At 38.6% G+C, this 20139-nt stretch overlaps 1 protein-coding gene and 1 long non-coding RNA gene across 5 annotated transcripts in view; one reads left to right on the top strand and one right to left on the bottom strand.

Annotated features, from left to right (window-relative positions):
- Positions 1 to 13577, bottom strand: part of LOC131509585 (uncharacterized) — a 139338-nt gene extending 125761 nt beyond the window's left edge. For all 4 annotated transcript variants that reach the window (XR_009260590.1, XR_009260587.1, XR_009260588.1 and 1 more), the window contains exons 1-2: positions 13504 to 13577; positions 7746 to 7892 (exon numbers count right to left, since the gene is read on the bottom strand). This is a non-coding gene — a long non-coding RNA (uncharacterized LOC131509585). The remainder of the gene's footprint in view (positions 1 to 7745; positions 7893 to 13503) is intronic.
- YAE1 (YAE1 maturation factor of ABCE1) lies at positions 13569 to 17762 on the top strand. The gene is made up of 3 exons (XM_058725458.1): positions 13569 to 13750; positions 15262 to 15383; positions 17154 to 17762. The coding sequence occupies exons 1-3, from the start codon at positions 13622 to 13624 to the stop codon at positions 17581 to 17583; spliced, it is 681 nt and encodes a 226-aa protein (XP_058581441.1). The 5' UTR covers positions 13569 to 13621; the 3' UTR covers positions 17584 to 17762.
- The last annotated feature ends 2377 nt before the right edge of the window (positions 17763 to 20139 follow it).

Raw genomic sequence — 20139 nt, forward strand, 5'->3', positions numbered from 1 at the left:
AAAACACTGATGAAAGAAATCGAAGATGACACAAAGAAATGGAAAGACAGTCCATGCTCATGGATTGGAAGAATAAATATTGTTACAATGTCTGTACTACCCAAAGCAATCTACACATTTAATGTTATCCCTATCAAAATGCCAACAGCATTTTTCACAGAACTAGGACAAACAATCCTAAAGTTTCTATAGAACCACAAAGGACCCTGAATAGCTAAACCAATCTTGAAAAGGAAAGCTGGAGGCATCTCAATTCTAAAGCTGCAGTAATCAAAACAGTATGGTACTGGCACAAAAATAGACCAACAGAGCAATATTGGAAACCCAGAAATAAACCCACAGTTACATGGACAATTAATCTTCAACAAAGCAGGAAACAATATCCAATGGAAAAAAGATAGTCTCTTCAACAAACAATGTTGGGAAAACTGGACAGTGACATGCAAAAGAATGAATCTGGACCACTTACTTACACAAAAATAAATTCAAACCATAAAAATCCTTGAAGAGAACACAGGCAGTAATTTCTCTGACTTGGCCATAGCAATTTCATTCTAGATATGTCTCCTGAGGCAAGGATAACAAAAGCAAAAGTAAACTGTTGGGACTACATCAAAATAAAAAGCTTCTGCATAGTTAAGGAAAGAATCAACAAAACTAAAAGGCAACCTACAGAATGGGAGAAGATATTTGCTAATGACATATCTGATAAAAGGTTAGTATCCAAAATATATGAAGAACTTATAAAACTCAACACCCAAAAATCAAATAATCCAATTAAAAATGGGCAGAAGACATAAATAGACATTTCTTCAAAGAAGACACCTAACAGACACATGAAAAGATGCTCAACATCACTTATCATCAGGGAAATACAAGTCAAAACTACAATGAGATACACCTCACACCTGTCAGAATGGCTAAAATCAACAACCACTCGTCTTGGTGAGGATGTGGAGGAAAAGGAACACTTGTGCACTGTTGGTGGAGGTGCAAATTAGTGCGGCCATTCTAGAAAACAGTATGGAGTTTCCTCAAAAAGTTAAAAATAGAACTACCTTATGATCCAGCAATCACACTACTGGGTATTTACTCAAAGAATAAAAGAACACTAATTCATGCACCCCTATGTACATTGCAGCATTATTTATAATAGCCAAGATACGGAAGCAGCCCAAATGTCCATCAATTGATGAACTAAAGAAGTATATATATACTCGGTCGTAAAAAAGAATGAAATCTTGCCATTCGCAACGAGACGGCTGGAGTTACAGAGTATAACGCTAAGCGAAATGAGTCAGTCAGAGGAAGACAAATACCATATGATCTCATTCCTATGTGGAATTCGAGAAACAAAATAAGCAAAGGGGAAAAATAAGACTCTTAATTATAGAGAACAAACTGATAGTTACCAGAGGGGAGGGAGTAAGGGGTTGGGTGAAATAGGTGACAGGGATTAAGGAGTGCACTTGTGATGAGCACAGGGTGCAGTATGGAAGTGTTGAATCACTGTATTATACATCTGAAACTAACACTGAATGTTAACTAACTGGAATTAAAATTAAAACATAAAAAAATTATACATTAAAAAAAACTTCTACTCTGAGAAAGATACAGACAAGACAATGAGAAGATAAGCCACAGACTGGGAGAGAATATTTGCAAAAGACACATCTGTTAAAGGACTGTTATTCAAAATATACAAAGAACTCTTAAACCCAACAGTAAGAAAACATATTACCTGATTTTTAAAATGGGTGAAGACCTCAATAGACACCATACCAAAGAAGAAATATACAGATGGCAAATAAGCATGCAAAAAGATGTTCCACATCTTCATCAAAGAAATGCAAATTGAAACAACAATGAGAAACCACTGTACATCTATTAGAATGACAAAAATCCAAAACACTGACAACACCAAATGCTGGCAAGGATGTGGAGCAACAGGAACTCTCATTCATTGCTGGTGGGAATTCAAAATGATTCAGCCACTTTGGAAGACTGACGGTTTCTCATGAAATTAAATATACTCTTTCCATATGATCCGGCAATCATGCTCCTTGATTTGCCCAAATGATTAAAAATCTATTTCCACACAAAACCTGCATGCAGGTGTTTATAGCAGCTTTATTCATAATAGTCAAAAACTGGAAGCAACCAAGATGTCTTTCAGCAAGTGAATGAGTAAATAAATCCTGGTACATCCAGGCAATGGAATATTATTCAGTGCTCAAAAGAAATGAACCACAAAGCCATGAAAGGACATGGAGGAAACTAAGTGAAAGAGGCCACTCCGAAAAGGCTATATATATAGATTCCAATTTTATGACATTCTGGAAAAGACTCACATACAGAGATAGTAAACAGACCAGTAGAGAGAGAGGGAGGGATGAACAGGTAGAACACAGATTAATTGTATGAAACTACCCTGTATGTTATTTTATCATAGTGGATGCTCGTCATACATTTGTCCAAATTCGTATAATTTGCAACACCAAGAGTGAACCCCAAAGTAAAATATGGATTCTGGGTGATAATGCATTCATGTAGATTCATCAGTTATAACAAACATACCACTACAGCTCAGAAGGTTGATAGTGGAGGTGCTGGCGGGGGGGGGGGGGGGGGGGGGGGGGCGGTGTGCAGGAGCTATACAGGAATTTTCTGTACCTCTGCTCAATTTTGGTGTGAACTTAAAACTACTCTAAGAAATAAAGCTTATTGGGGCACCTTGGTGGCTCAGTCAACTCAATGTCGAACTTCGGTTCAGGTCACGATCTTAGTGTTCCTGAAATGGAGCCTGCATCTGGCTCTGCGCTGATAGTGCAGAGCCTCCTTCAGATTCTCCCTCTCCCTTTCTCTCTGCCCCTCCCCTGCTTGTACACATGCTCTCTCTCTCCCTCAAAATAAATAAACTTAAAAAAAAACCCTGCTATTACCATTCATCTGTAAGTGTTTGTGTAGACATATGCTTTAATTTCTATTGCATAAGCATCTAGGAGTGACATGCCTGGGTTATATGATAGTTTTTTAAAAGCTGCCAAACTGTTTCACTAAGCGGCTGTAAAATTTTATAGCACTTCACATCATTCAGGAACATTCAAGACTTCCAGTTCCTTCACAGTCTCACCAGCACTTTGTATGTTAAGTGTTGTAAATATTAGCCATTCTAATAAGGTGGTGTCTTACTGTGATTTTTATTTGCATTTCCCAAGTGATTAATGATGCTGAGCATCTTTTCATTTGTATATCTTCTTTGGTTAAGTGTTCTAATCTTCTGTACTGCATGTTTTTATAATGGCCAGCAAAAGTTGAGGCACAAAGTCATATCAAAAGGAAAAGTTTTCACCTCTTTTCTCTCCCCTCCCATGCTCTTAAAAATTAAATCTTTTTGTAAGAAGCTGCTCGGGTTTTTATAATAATATTTTTTTTTAGAGTAGTTTTAGGTTCACACCAAAATTGAGCAGCAGGTACAGACTTCCAATATGGCTACTGACAGCCCCCACCTCTACTACTGTCAACATCCTGAATTATAGCGGTCCATTTTTTAAAAATATTTTTTTTATTTTAATTCCAGTTAGTTAACATACAGTGTTATATCAGTTTCAGGTATACCATATAGTGATTCAACAATTCCATGCATCACCCTGTGCACATCACAACATGTGCATTCCTTAATCCCCCATCACCTATTTAACCCATCCCAATTCCCTCTCCTCTGGTAACCATCATTTGTTCTCTTAAATTAAGAGTCTGGGGGCACCTGGGTGGCTCAGTCAATTAAACATCTGACTCTTGATTTTGGTTCAGGTCATGATGTCACTGGACGCTCATTCGACTCTGCTCCCAGTTACTTTTTTATCATAGTCATCTAGTGGGTATTTTGTATTATCTCACTGTGGTTTGGATCACAGCATTTGTTTTTTAGTGGTATCTGAGAATGGCACATTTTACAATTTTATGGATGAGAAAAATACAGCATAAGAAAGTGAAGTCCAAGTCCATATAGCTAAAAAGTGTAAGAGCTGATCTTTCCTGGCCCTAGGCACCATAACACCAGAACGCATACTTTTTTTTAACCAACTGGACTTTAATTATATAATAAATAACTGTACAAGTGAATATAACTTTAAATGACATTCCACAAAATATTTTTGATGTCCTAACTTGTATGAAGCAGTTTGTAATCTTACATTTGTACATGCTTTGACTTAACACACTTTTAAAACTTTTCTCCCTGTCTCTGTTTTCATTCTGCTAGTCATCTGGAAATGACATTGTTTAGTATAAACTTTATGGCTGAACTTGGTTGCAAGGTATAAACACTAATGTTATATCATTATTGGAGACACCATGCTCTCCAAACACTGATGATGTGTTTTATTCTTTAAGTGAAATGTATGCAATAAAAGACTGTCTTCAAAACTGACCTTCAATCTCCTGTTTTACTTAGAAGTGTTATCTATTTTTTTTAGTTTCATTCTTCCCCATTGTTAATCTTTTTAATTGAAATATAATTATCATGGCATAAAACTCACCCCTAAATCTTAGCGGTTTAACAAATTAAAGTTCACTTCCCCATACACGGAGTCTACTATAGGTCCAACGGTTCTCTAGGGAAGCTCCCTCCCTCTCCACCACCTTGATCCATAAGCACTAATGATTGCTGCATCAGGGGAAGAAAGAGCTGCAGCTCAGGCAGGAGCTTACACAGCTTAAGTTGGGGGGTGAAGAGTATCATTGCCACTTACTAGTTATGTTTGGCTCCCACCTGTGTGCCAACAATTTAGGAAGTGTAGTATTGTGGGTAACCAGAAATGGAAGAAAAAGCAAGCAATAGTGAGTATTAGCAGTATCTTTGGTATTTCCTATGGGGAGCAGTCTCTAATTCATTCCAAATGCAGTCTTTCCACTCACATCAAAGGGGATGGAAAGTGAGAATCCTCTAGGCAAACCCACTGAACAGAGGCAGAGCCTTCACATAATTGTTCACTCCCAGGTGTACGCACAGGGAACTGGCTCAAGAGATCACCCCTAGGGAATGTGATCCCACTGAGACCGGGGTCTTAATAGGCTATGTGGCCCCCACAGGCCAGGTGTCGCTTAGGTACAGGGTGATGCAGCCTCACTCGCCCAGTAGCCGTATCTGATGGAAAACTGGAAGCACGGATGCTGCTTCTGCTAGGCCCCTCCCAAAGAGAGAGGAAACCACAAGCAAGGAAGAGAAGACCAAGGTGGGACGAAGGCAAGAAGGTGAACCCCATCTGTCTCTGTCCCAGTACCTATCACAGTGCCTACCACGCTAATTGCCTCAGTAATTATTGCATTAAATGTGTGGCACAGCGTGGAGAAAACAATTATTAATAACCGAACCTGACTGGAATCACTGCCAATCTTTCCCTGCTGAACTTTTTCTGTATTTCTGTGCCTAAAAATCCCCAGAGATGTTTATTTGGATCCAAAAAGGTCAGACCTAGTTGCTTTTACCTCTTGCGAACACCCCTTGAAGCCAGAGGTCCCTGCTACCACCACCACCCTGTCTTCCTCTGACGCTTCTCCTTAAAATCAGAAGCTGTTTGACAGCCTATAGAATCTCCTCAATCCTATTGTTTCCAAGGAGTTGCTCCCTCATCCTCTGAACCCCATTACCCTCAACTCTGCCTCTCATCAAAGGAGAAAATAAAGCTCTATTCCATATGGCTTAGACTTCTACTACATGGCCTAAGTGAATAAATGTTTATGGGCTAAATATCACTGTTAAAACTCAGATCATATCACAACATATATACATACATATATAGGACATGTGTATCTCAGATCATATCAAAACACACACACACACAGGGTATGCGTCAGTATGTTGCACATATACATATATAAGACATATCTATTCAGGGGACAAGCTTATAATAAAGTGATCCAAAAGTTAAAACTAACAGGTAATGAAATACACACAAATACAATGAAAAAGGAAACAGGGATGACAATGTTATCATCAGATATATAAGACTCAGAAAATATATCACTCAAAAGTCATCACTGGGATGAAAAAGACAAATGTCAGAGAAAGACAAATATACGATTTCATTCATATGTGGAATTTAAGATACAAAACAGATGAACATAAGGGAAGGGGAACAAAAATAATATAAAAACACAGAGGGAGACAAACCATAAGAGATTCTTAAATACAGAGAACAAACTAAGGGTTGCTGGTGTGGTGTTGAGTGGGGGGAAGGGCTAAAGGGGTGAGGGGCATTAAGGAGGAAATGTGTTGGGACGGGCACTGGGTGTTACATATAAGTGATGAATCACTAAATTCTATTCCTGAAATTATTATTATACTATATATTAACTAACTTGGATTTAAATTGAAATAAAAGGAAGAAAGAAAGAAAGAAAGAAAGAAAGAAAGAAAGAAAGAAAGAGAGAAAAACATTTATTAATGAAAGACACATTGCAAAGGGAAAAAAAAGTCATCACTGGGAAACCTGAAGACCTCAAAACCTGAAGACCTCAAAGAGGTAAGTTAAAACTAGAAACACAAGTATGGACAAGACTAAGAAGCATAAAGTTCACTGTGCATGCTCAAATCAATTAAATATATAGACTTTAGAATAAATGGCTGTTAAAAACATGGTTATAAAATTGAAAGTAAAACCGGGGCACCTGGGTGGCTCAGTTGGTTAAGCATCCAACTTTGGCTCAGGTCATGATCTCATAGTCCATGAGTTTGAGCCCCGCATCAGGCTCTGTGCTGACAGCTCAGAGCCTGGAGCCTGCTTCGGATTCCGTGTCTCCCTCTCTATCTGCTCCTCCCTTGCTCATGCTCTGTCTCTCTCAAAAATAAATAAACATTAAAAAAATTTTTTTTAATTGAAAGTAAAACTTTAAAAATCCATGAAGTGATTTTTTTATCATAACTTTCTGTATCTCCCCTAGCCTGCTCTACCTGTAACAACCCAATCTCAGTAAATTCTTGTTTAATCTGGATTTATAGACAAGCTTATTACTACCTAATTACAACTGGAATATGTAATTTCTTAGAGTAAAATATTTGAAGAATTTTTAATGAAATTTCATTCATTCATTTAATAAATATTTATTAAGGATTATGCTAGGCAGTAGGATAAACTAGTTAACTGGGACACACAGTCCCTGACTCAAATAGCTGACAGTTTAGTAGGGAATGCAGACAATTAGGCATTTATAAGGCCGTAAAGACTATAACACATGTAAGAGGGACAACTAACCCAGACTTAGAAGATCAGAGAAAACTTCCAAATGGAAGTGATATCTAATAGAAGTTGCCTTTGACAAAGGTATGGACTACATACCTAGGCAGAGGACAAATTATTTGGCAAAGGCCTGAAAACTGGGTGGCAAGAAATGAGACCAGGCAGGGAAGTAGGAGCCCGACTACATGAAGACATCTGGCATGTCTCTAAAGAGCAATCAGAAAGTTTTGCAGGGAATTAAGTGAGGGGCAGCCCTACCAGATTTTGCTTTAGGAAGAATGCTGTAACTAGGGAGAACAGATTGGAAGAGGGATACGACATGAGGCAGGAGGACCAGTTAGAAGCTGTCAGATTATCCAGGTAGGATGGGATAGTAGCTTGAACCAGGGAAGTGGCAGTGAGAATGAAGAATGGGCAAATATTTATGACACGGTGAATGAGCAGAAGTGGTGGCCATTCAACGAGTTGCAATGCCTCTCAAGCTTGACTCCTCGTGTGAATCACCTGAGAATGCAGATTCTAGCTCAACAGGTCTGGAATGGGACCAGGAACTCTACACTTCTAATAGTTCCCAGGTGATGCTGATGCCACAAGTGCCTGCAGCACAGTTTGAGCATCAAGGAGCCGGAAAACACAAGGAGAGGAAGAACGCTGAAAGAAAAAAAAAAAGATAAATTCAGATGTAATGCACTGAAATGAAAACAGTAAATTTAAGTGGAGGTAGCCTCCTGCAGGCAGTTGAAGACATGGGTCTGACGTGTAGAGAACAGCTGGGCTGGAAGGAGAGATTTGGTTCACGAGTAAAAATATTGTGGAAGTTGCCCCTACCCACCTACTCCCATTTTAAATGGAACACTGGGGTTGGAAGCCACATTGCAGTGGGTTCACAAGTGGAAGGTGCAGAGGTGGAGACACCGACTCAAGAAACTTAGTTCAAAGGGAAAAGGAAGCATAGAGCAGTAGCTAGAGGACAGTATGGAGTTGAGAAAGGATCTTTTTTTAAAGATAAGACTGACTTGAACAAGTTTAAATCCTATTAGACATAGCTGTCCACCAACAGGCCATTTGAAAGATCAATCAGGTTTCCTGTCTGACATCTCCACTTCATCCTTTGTAATATTCAGCAAACATTCTATATCGGACAAATTATTTTCCTCTTAGCTTTAACAGCTATATTATAACTGGGGTCTTCTATAGACAGAATACTTTAAAATAAAGGAGGAGCGCTTGGGTGGCTCAGTTGGTTGGGGGTCCGACTTTGGCTCAGGTCATGATCTCATGGTTCATGGGTTCAAACCCCGTGTCAGGCTCTGTGCTGACAGCTCAGAGCCTGGAGCCTGCTACTGATCCTGTGTCTCCCTCTGTCTCTGCCCCTCCCCTGCTTGCTCTCGCTCTCTCTCTCTCTCTCAAAATAAACATTAAAAAAAAATAAAATAAAGTAAATGAAATGAAATAAAGAAGGCAACTCTGCCCAGATCTTCCTACTACCCTACTATCCTTATTCAAGGCTCTCTCTTTAGGAGCCATATATTGAATGCTCTCGTATCATTTTCACCACTAACAACAACTTGATTTTGCATATTACTATTAAATATATTATTTCATATTATACACCTTAGAGCAAACCTGACATAAGCAATTAAAAGACAGCACCCAAGGGCTTAATACCACTGAGAATAGCAGAACATATGAAAAGTTTAGAAAGGACAAGAAAAAGCGGAAAACTACTTCACTAGGCATATGGAAATTAGGAGTTCTGCTGGCTGGCTGCTAGAGACTTCATGATGAAAGCCAGCATGCTAGAAACTTGGAAGAGGAACTGAGAAAAGGTCTGTGCCCTCTTACAAGTTTATTACACTAACTACAAAATAGCAGTTTGCAAAGGCACAAATAAAGTGTGGGAGACTGAGATAAAGAATGAAACTTAGCAAGAGATGAGAAATAGAAGGACATAAAAAAGAATTGTTGAAGGCTTTGAAAGAAAAGACAAGGATGAACGATAAGCAGAAAGAACAGGAAAAGAATAGAGTGAATCCTAGAGGTTGACCTCATCACAGAGTATTTATATAAGAGATACGGAGCTGCAAGATAAGTTTGCTAAATACTTTGAGTAAGTTCACATCGTGACACCAAAATTTATGCAGGAGGTGTCATTGTTATTTACAGTTCATTTAAAAAAAGAAAGAAAGAAAGAAAGAAAAGGAATAGCTATTTTTGAAAAAATTGAATCACACACTTGAAAGGACCTTGAAAGATCATCTGGTTCTTGACAAAGGAGTACAGCTGTCACCGTCCAGCTGTTAGTAAGCACCTACAGCATATGTCTCAGACTTCCAGCCAAGGTCACACTCTGCCAGGGCATCCCCCAGCCAATAACTGAGCATGGCAGGTGTATCAAAGCCTGGTCCTATGCACCGAACAAAAGACTCCTCTTTGCCCTCTGCTCCTGACTCCCTTTTATGTTGTCCAGACCTCTGTGAGATCTACCTAGGGACCTTCCTATCACAGGGATCAGATCAGCCTCCCCTTGCATCGGCTTTCTCTGCCTAATCATGGCTCCTCCACTTTTTACCTTTCATGGGCAGTGTGTTCCCTATCCCCCAGTACATTTCATGAACTCCTAACTCTATCTCCACAGCTGTCTCCTGGTGGATGTAACTAATGCAAAGAACATATTCGCCATTCACGTATCTGACAAAGGATGGAACAATCTTTGAAATACAGTAAGACAAGCCAATTGTTTTTTAGATGGACAAAGACTTCATTTAAACAGATATGCAAATGGAAAACAAGCACATGAAGAGATGTCCAATTATCATAAGGCATCTGAAAAATAAGAAGTAAAAGCACAGTAAGATACCACTCACTACACACCTATTAGAAGAGCTAAAAAGACTGACAATTCCAAGTGAGGAAGAGGATGTGGAGTAACTGACATTTGCATACATTGCTGGTAGGAGTATAAAATGGAAGAATCACTTTGGAAAACAGTTTGGTTGTTTCTTATAAAGTTAAATTTGTATTTACCATATGACTCAACAATTACACTTCTACACACTCACTCTGGAGAAATGAAAACTTGTACACAAAAGAGCTTGTACAAGGATGTTCATAGCAGGTTTATTCACAATAGCCAAGAACTGGAAACAATCCAAACAATACGTGAAGGAACAAATTCTGGTATATCCATACAATGAAAAGAGTACTTGGCAATAAAATGAAAACAACCCACTGGTACATGTAACCACATGAATGAATCTCAAAAACACTATGTTGAGTCAAAGAGCCAAATACTTAAAAGGACATATATGATTCCATTTCTATCGAGTTCCAAAACTGGCAAAACTAATTTGGAGTGATAGAAATTTAATCAGAGGTTGCCTCAAGGAGTGAGGGGCTGACTGCAAAGAAGTATGAGGAAATTTCCTAGGGTGATGGAAATTTCTGTATCTTGATTCAGTGGTGGTTACACAGGGGTATACATCTGTCAAAACTCATCAAACTCTACATTCAAAATGTATGCATATTACTGCATGTAAATTATACCTCATATAAAGTTGATTTTGTAAAATGTATTCCTGGCATGTATAAATACTAAATAAGTACTAAATACTAAGCAAACATATAAATACTATATCTAACAGTATTTGTTAGTATTGCAAGTGCAATATTTATCTCATTTACATTTAGATGGTTATTGCCAGAAAATTAAGAGGCTGTTGGTCTGTTTATTTTTCTTATAGCCAGAGGCCTTATCAAATTCCCTTATTCTGTCGTTTTTAATGGAATTCCTTTGGGTTTTGTGGGTATACAATTATATAAACAACAAAAAGAAATAACTTCATCTCTTATTATCCAACATTTTTAAGTTACTTTATTTACCTCTCATTGCATTTACTAGTCTTCAAAAGAATGTTAAGTAATAAAAAAAAAAGAATAATAATGGGGATCACCAGATGGCCTTTCTTTTCTCTGCTTTAAAGGAAATATCTGAGTGTTTAGACTAGCAGTTGGATTTCTCATAAACTGTCAATATGTAATTTCTTTCCATTTTATTTTGTTAAATTTCTTCAAATGATTTTTCAGCTTAGATAGCATATGGCTTTTCTCCATTAAACTACTGATGTAATGAAATATGCTTATAGATTTCCTAATATTGCAACAGTTTGCTTCTCTTGAATAAAACATCTTGAATTATTCTTTTGATAAGGCAATGGATTCCCTTTTGAATATTCATAAGCTAACTTGAACTTTAGTTTTTTTGTTTTATACTATCTTTATCAGGTTACTATAAGGCTGGCTTCATAAAATGATTCAGGGCATTTCTTTTTCTTTGCCCTAGGAGAGTAAAAAATATTTAATTATCCATTGTCCTTTAGAGATTAAAAAGGATTTAAGGCATTTGCCTGTGTGTCAAGTCTTCATGCTATTTTTTATAGCAGATATTTAATGTCCAATTTTTCTAGGGTAATTAGTCTCTTCCTGTTTTCTACTTACTGGGTCACTTTTATTAGAAAGTCATTCAACATCTCCTAGGTTTTCAAATGTGTGGCTCCTGAACTTCAGTTAGTAATGTATACCACTGGAATTTCTTTCTGCATCATTGCCTCCTTTCTCTTTTGTATAATTTTGGTGTTGTTGTTGTTTTTTTCCTTAAATCAAGGTCAAAAGAGGATTACTGAGGGTGGGTGGCTGGCTCAGTCCCTGGAGCATTCAACTCTTGATTTCAAAGTAGTGAGTTCAAGCCCCACATTGGGTGTAAAGCTTACTTAAAAAAAAAAAAAAAAAAAAAAGGTTATCTGTCTTATTGGTGTCTTTAAAGAACCAGCTTTAGGATTTATTTATGTAAGTTTGGGGATTTTCTCTTTTATTAATTCCAATTGATATCTTTATTGCTTTTCTTACTAGTTTTGTTGCTAATAGAGATATATAACAAAATTTATGTATTTTTTCTTTCTTCTTTAATAATAAAGATATTTAAGCCTATAGAATTGCTTCAGTATAGCTTTCATTTGGTCCTATGTTTTCTGGTAGGAAGTGTTCAGATTTTAATTGCTTACTGTATGTCATTTTAATTTTTATTTCCCCTTTGATCTAAATGTTATTTACAAAGGTGTTTCTAATGACCACTATTATAATTCTTGGAGTCTTTTTTTTTTATTATTTATTACTAATTTTGTTGGATTATGATCAGATAATATGATCAGATAATATGACCCAGATAAAATGTCTGGGATTTTAAGTTTATTAAGGTATTTTATGTAGCCAAGTATAGAATGTTTTTACACATTCTATATTTATACATGGACCTACCAAGTAAGTTATATAAATATATGTATGCATATATATATAAAATGCAAAATTCTGAGCATTTAAAAATTATAACCTAAACCACCACCCTCAGACACATGCTCATGGTTCCTCTTACTTTGCTTATTTTTTTAATTCCTTTTCATTCCTTTTTTAATTCCTTTTGTTATGATCTTATAACAAACTACGTAATTTACTTATACAGTGCTTACTGTTTATCCTGTCCATTCTACATGAATGTAAGGCGGACGAGAGCTGGAAAGTTTTGTCTATCGTGCACTGATGTATCCCAAAAGGTACAACGGTGCCTGGCGCACACACACACACAAAATACGTTAAATAAATGATGGTGCCACATCACCACGCAAAAAAGCAAAACTACTGGTGTCCATTCATTCACGAACATCTTAGATGCTTCACCATCTACCACGTGTCAGAACCGTGCCAGTGCTGGGTTTACGTAAACAAGTCTCCGTCCTCACCCAGCCAATAGGGCATGCGAGACGGAACGCGAGCCAGTGAAGGATACCGTGAATCCATGAGAGATGTATTCGTCTCATAAATGTACTCTTTATATGTAATGATCCCAAAATGGCCGCACTAGCTAACTTTTCGGCCCTTATTGTCCTTTGCTTCTAACAAAAACCGTTGGGCTGTCAAATCCCTACAACGTACTGAGGAGGCTTCTGAAAGTGAGAGAGTCCTTGGCCAGTAATCACCTCCAAGGGTTTTACCGACGCGCGGGGCTCCAAAACCCACAACGCCGTCGGGACCGCAGTGGGAACGCAGTGGTTCACTGAGCGTCCTGGCTGCCCTCCGCACAGGCCAAGAGCGGACGGGTCCCGCGAGGCAGGAATCTGCCTCGCCCACCACAGGCGCTCGCCGACACTCTGGGTCCACTGGAGTCCCCAGCTCCCAAGCGCAAAACGCACAAGCGGCAACCGGGACTCACCCGACATCACCCAACACCACACACGCATGCGCAGCAGCTGAGGCACGACCCGCAGCCTTCGCCCGGTCCCTCGGACCGGAAGGAGTTGCTGGCGCTTCCGGCGGTGGTTGCCTCGGTGATGTCGTGGGTTCAAAGTACTCCCTTGGTCCAGGGTCCCGGAGAAGAGGGGGACGTGTTTGACGAGGAAGCGGACGAGTCGCTCCTGGTGCAGCGGGAATGGCAGAGCCACATGCTGAGACGAGTCAAAGTAAAGCTGCGTGGCGGGAGCGGGGAAGCTATGCCGGGTTGTGGGGGAGACGGGCGCCGAGTTGTCAGGAGTCAGGGTCTCGAGAGTAGAGGCACGGTGGTCGCAGCCTGGCCCGGCGCTGCCCTCCACACCCCCTTGCCTTCCACTCCGGCCCGCGTCCTGCTAGGATTTTCCAGTGGGGTTCCTTGAAGCCGTGTGAAACCACCGGGCGCGTTAGACGCTGGAAACAGACCAAAATAAACTTGGTCTGGACTTTGATGAGGATCACAGAGAAGGTGGGGGAGAAACGTATACACTGACTATTGCTAATTATGGCTGTCAAAGGACATTTTTTACCTGGGTTGCTTGAAGGGGTGAAGAGCGTAAAGTTAGGAGTGGTATTAATCAAGACATATGAAAAAAGTGAACTTAAGAATAACGAAGAGCGATGAAGGGAAGCTACTGGTGGCTAGGTGAGGGAATACTGAAGTTGGTTTCTTATTTGTTAGGTGTGAATTACCCGTATCTCATTTGCCTCATTATTCACTGAAACTAAGCTTAATACCACATCCCCAATTTCCAGTTGGAGCATTCAGAGCTTAGTTCACATGGCGAGTTTGATTTCCACCTAATATCATTGCCAACCATTAAATCGCCCCTGATCTGCCCTTAATGTATCAGGAAAATGTTTGCTTAGCCCAGCAACCTTGTTACCAGTTTCATAAATGCTTTATGTGAAGCGTGGGCTGGACCAGTCAGTAGTGATCATCTTTTGAGCGCTGTGGCACCATTGAAGATGCTGGACAAAATCCCTGCCCACAGAGAGTTTGCAGTTTATTTGAATTTAGGTATCAAGAAAAATTTCTAAAATCACACTTTTCATTTTTTTACGAACCCAGTTGAGTTCATTGTTGAAGACCTTTGATAACCTCTTTACCGCCCTGCCTTGTCACATCAGTCAAGGCTGCCTAGGGGTCAGACATGTAACTCTCTCAGTTTCCTTTCTGTGAAGCCATTTTTTTTTCTTAATTTTTTTTTTCAACGTTTATTTATTTTGAGACAGAGCATGAACGGGGGAGGGGCTGAGAGAGGGAGACACAGAATCTGAAACAGGCTCTAGTCTCTGAGCTGTCAGCACAGAGCTCCACGCGGGGCTTGAACTCACTGACCCCGAGATCGTGACCTGAGCTGAAGTCGGACGCTTAATCGACTGAGCCACCCAGGGCCCCTGTGAAGCCATTTTTAATAGGGTTTTTTTCTTTTTTTTAACTGTGTAGGAATCATTATTTTTAAATGTGCCAAGTAACTCTAGACTTCAGCAGTGAGATAGGCCAATAATAAACTTTTATGAGAAGCATTGTCTGCTTTGGTTGTGTGACTGTGTCATTTGTTGTGGAACCATTATGTTAAATAGTAAATAGTGAAGGCCTGTTTCATCAGTTTTCTAAATTGGTCCTATGACTTTCTAGAGAAACCTATAGTGGTTCATGTGGTGTTAATCACAGCCACAGTTCTTCGTTATTTATTTTTAGGAAGGTTACAGAGATGGAATAGATGCGGGCAAAGCAGTTACTCTTCAACAAGGCTTCAATCAAGGTTATAAGGAAGGTGCAGAAGTCATTATAAACTACGGGCAACTCAGAGGAACATTGAGGTAATTTTGTAACTTAAATGCTGAGAGTCAGTTTAGCCTCAATACTACTGGAGGACTTTTGAAAAGTCGTAGGTAAAAATAAAGTATTTGAACTGAAGTGTTTTTCCTAGTGTTAAATCCACAAAAGAGTACTGCAGAGTATAGAATAATATTGCCTTCAAAAAGTCAAAAATCATCACTTCATCCACTTTAGTATGTGAGTCAGGTGTGGTCCTTTATTGCAAGGAAATGATAGGAAGGTGGATATTTTTTGCTACTGAACTACCACTAAACTGTATCTCAATTTAAAAGATCTTCACATGTGGCAGAACACAATATGACAGACTTCTAGACTAGAATTACATGATGAGAATTATAACTGGCAATAGAGAGGGAAATAATTCCGTTTATCTTAGTGCTGAACATTGGATACTTGTCACGATTCCATAGTAATAATGGCATATGTCAGGGCCAGGTAGTCAGATGGCACATGGAGCTAGGAGCATGATAGGCTTGTCTTCTCTGATGTTGTATACCTTTTAAATTGTCCTCTATAGAAAAAAAAAGAAACAAACAAAACATAAAATTTTCAAAGAATCACTAATTTTTAAAAGAGCAGAAAATGGGGCACCTGGGTGGCTCAGTCGGTTAAGCAGCCAACTCTTGATTTTGGCTCAGGTCAAGATCTCTCATGAGATCTAGCTCCACGTCGGGTTCAGGAGTGAGCATGGAGCCTGCTGAAGAGTCTGTCTCCCTCTGCCCCTCCCCCCTCTCTCTCTTAAAAAAAAAAAAATTAAAAAGAGTAGAAAATAAGTCATCAAAACAAAAATTTCATTTTTTGAGCTTTTAGAAAATTCAACTATCAGATATCAGAATTTAGAGTCTACTACGGTGGGAAAATGATCAAGTACTCATTTTACATCAAGTTAAATCTTTTATAATCTCAGAAAACTTATTGCTAAATCTTTTGCATCAATTGATTACGTTTTTAAAACATGACTACTTTTCACAACAACCATTATTTTATGTCATGATTACCTGAACAATCTGAAATGTCAGAAAACAAAAAGTACTGTCTGTACTAGAAAAATAAAGAAAAATATTTGTTAGGACTAGAAGAATTCTTAACCTTCAAGAAAGTTGTTAGCTCAACAAACAGGGTCTATTCTATAACAAAGTTGGGAAAGAGAAGTTGCCTCAGAACTTTTTTCCTGCCCCGCAGTGTTTTGATGGGAAGCACCTATATGGTTGGAACAATTGTTTTCAACGTTGGCTGCACCTTGATATCAGTTGGGAAGCTTGAGACTCTGATTTCATTCGTCTTGGATGTGACCTAGACCTTGAAAGTTTTAAGAGCTCCCCAGGTGATTCTAATGGATATCCAAGTCTGAGAATCACTAGTCCAGAAACTGTTGGATGTCCTTAAAGGAGAAACTAAGTTTTGTGATCTCTTCTCTGAGTTGCATCCCTTTTAAGTGGAAGCTACACAGTCACAAAGAGAAAACCTAAAATCAAGAAAAGTGGATGGAATTGTGAAAGAGGTCTTAGGAATTATAAGCACTCTAAATGGTTACTCCCAGTTGTTTAATTTTTATCAAAAGATAATATCTTTATATATTTTAAAATCCATTTTACCATTACTTTCCTGATTCTGACTTGCATCATTATTGATTTCTTTTTGCATGGTGTTATGTGGAAAAGAAGCACGTAGGGTTTAGCATCAGAAATTCAAAAAAGCCTCTGATTGGTTCATTTTTTTCCTGTTTAACTCTTATTTATATTTTCATTCAGTGCTTTGCTCTCCTGGTGTCACCTTCATGATAATGGTTCGGCTCTGATCAGTAAAATAAATAGTCTTCTGGATGCAGTTGGCCAGTGTGAAGAGTATGTGCTCAAACATCTGAAATCAATCACGTCTCAGCCCCATGTGGTAGATTTGTTGGACTCTATTCAGGATATGGACCTTGGTCATGTAGCTCCAGCTGAGAAAAAGATGGATGAAGGTAAAGATGAAAGACTCTGTGAAAATAATGCTGAGCTTCACAAAAACTGTGGCAAGAGTCTTAGTGAGGCAGATTGTTCATCTCTAGAATGTTGTAGAATACAAGAGCAGCCACATTCTGAAAACCCAAGCCTCACATGGATTTTAGAACAGACAGCCAGTTTGGTCAAACAGCTGGGAGTATCACTTGACGTATTACAGCACCTCAAACAATTATAAAAATTCTCTTCGTGTTTCTAATGAAAGTAATGTTGAGAACATTTGTTGGAACACTTTGTTTCTTAAACTAACCAAAATTTGTAGTGGTTTCTACATGGAACACATCACTTGTAGGTTATCCTTCATGGAAGTTTGAAATGTCTTCAAAATTAACACTATTAAATGTAATAACAGCTTTTTTTCTTTGTCACTGGTAATTTTTATGTACTTTAAGGTACACTCAGAAACTCTAGTTGCAACAAGTTTCTGATCAAAATCAGGCATTTTCAGACTCATTAGCAAAAGTGAACAACAATCAAATGCATTTTGTAAGGACCTAGCTCTTTCTCCTCTTGTCACTATGAGGTGATTAGGACAGTATCACCAATTAATTAGACCAAAGTTATCATTAAATAACCTGGTGGATAACACTGTAAATAGCCACACATAGGTGTATAGAAATATATATATTGAAATTAAGAGGCTATAAGTATAAGAAACTGAAGAAATGTTTATACTGATGATTTAAAAACTACTAAAATTCATTTTAGTTTTGTGTTAAAGGCAAGGACATACAATTCTATGGAAAATACAAAATACATTTCATGTTCAAAGTACCTACTTAGTTTTTCCAAGTATTAATGAGTTAGGAATTGTGTTATCCAGCAATGTGCCAGATTATTTCTAAACTGCAGTTCGTCTTACATATTCACATAGTAGTAAAACACTGAAACCACTGACTTCTGTATTACCTCGTAGCAATATTCTTTGTCTAGCATAGACAAAATTAGATCAAGCTTTTGCTCTAGGACCTAAGCATATAAAATCAGGAAAGGAATTTTCAGCACTTCCTTGGCCTAAAACATAAAGTTGTGTGAGGTGCCTGCCGTCAAAGGTATCCAAATAATTGCCCTTTGTCAATGGCCTCAATTGCTTTTTTACCAGTATTTATATTTAGTATCTACTCTAAAAGACAAGCATACTAAGATGGAGAATCCAACATCTTTCAAGAGATTAATGAAATATTCTATTGAGATCTTACCACCTCCTGAAAGTTCATAGAACATGAGAAATTAAAGCAACAAATTTGAAGTCAGAAGACCATATACTGGGGTGTCTGGCTGGCTCAGAGGAGCATGTGATTCTTGACCTAGGGATGGTGAGTTCAAGCCCCACACTGGGTGTAGAGATTACTTAAAATCTTTTAAAAATAATAATAGTAAGTTAAAAATAAAAAGACCGTATACTGTTTTAGGATTTCTAAAACATGCTAAAGATAACCAAGTGCCATTTGACATCACCTTTAAAAAAAAATGCTTATATCTCTCTAGATTAAACACTATTTCAGAGATTTACTAATTTGTCTTGTTACATATTCTTTTCTGTGTTTATGGATACAGCCAAAATCTCAAATCCACATGGAATATTACAAGCAGTCTCTAAGTCTGAAAGTGTTGTTCTGCCCTGCATATTAGATATGAAATGTCCATCCCTAATGATGCCTCTCAAGAAACTCACCCTGAGTGAAAATTTCACAAGTGCAATAAACCTTGAGATTTTACCTGGGCTCACCCTGCTAAGGTTCTCTGAAGATAACACCCCTTGCCACCATTGATAATATGGTGTTTTTGTGCAGATGTTCATAAAGAAGAAAATCAAGAGAATTAGCTGAGTGGATGGGGCTGTTGGTCAAAAACATCTCTTAAAATTGCTTTGCCTTTTAAAGACAAGTTTGTGGACTGCAGAGGAGTATTAATGGTATGCTTATTATACCTGTGTTCAATGAACGTGAGTAAGGGAAAGAAACCTTGCTCGCATTATGTGTTTTGCTTTGACACCTCTGCTATAGGCCTGCCAGTTCTTGTCAGGAAGGACCCTAGCCGACCATAATGGTAAAGCAAGACTGCCCCAGAGTGGGCACAGCCCGACACTCAAGGCCCAAAACCCATACATTAGGCCTGAGTGATGTGGCTTCCTTACAAACAGGATTTTCACCTTAAATAATTTCTAGATGCTGAAATACCCAGAGCTTTTTTGTTTGTTTTAATGGGAGGGAGAGTCCACAATACTCTGCTTTTTGGACATTTCAGTTGCTAGAGCTGCTGAGGCCACCAAAATGTTTGTGATACACAAGCAGGAAGTGGGCAGCTGAAGTTACCTACCTGCATCCTTATCTCAGTTATATCCTTAGCACTGCTTGTTAACTGCTTCTGTGGTACATCAAAACAAAAGCTTTGAAACAAATCCAAGTTGGGATTCTCCCCCATCTCCAAATTAAAGGTAAAGCTTTACGTTCCCATCTAAGAGGGACATGCAGATATATATAGGAATAGTCCTTAACGTGTTTTAATAATCTTGTTAATTTCAGACCAATGGCTGTAGTAAATGTCTTATGCTCTGTTAATAAACTATCAGGCCTTTTGCTCTACAGAAATTCTCAAATCTTCGCCATGACGATACTTCACCTGCATAGTTTGCCCTTCTTGCGTCTGCTGTCCCACACTTCTCCCAGCAAACCCCCTGGAAGAGGAGTCTGCTGTCGCTCCCTGATTGCTTTCTCCCCATTCACTCTTCAGC

This window comes from Neofelis nebulosa, chromosome 4 (assembly GCF_028018385.1).
Source record: "Neofelis nebulosa isolate mNeoNeb1 chromosome 4, mNeoNeb1.pri, whole genome shotgun sequence".
In the NCBI taxonomy this organism is placed as follows: Eukaryota; Metazoa; Chordata; class Mammalia; order Carnivora; family Felidae; genus Neofelis; species Neofelis nebulosa.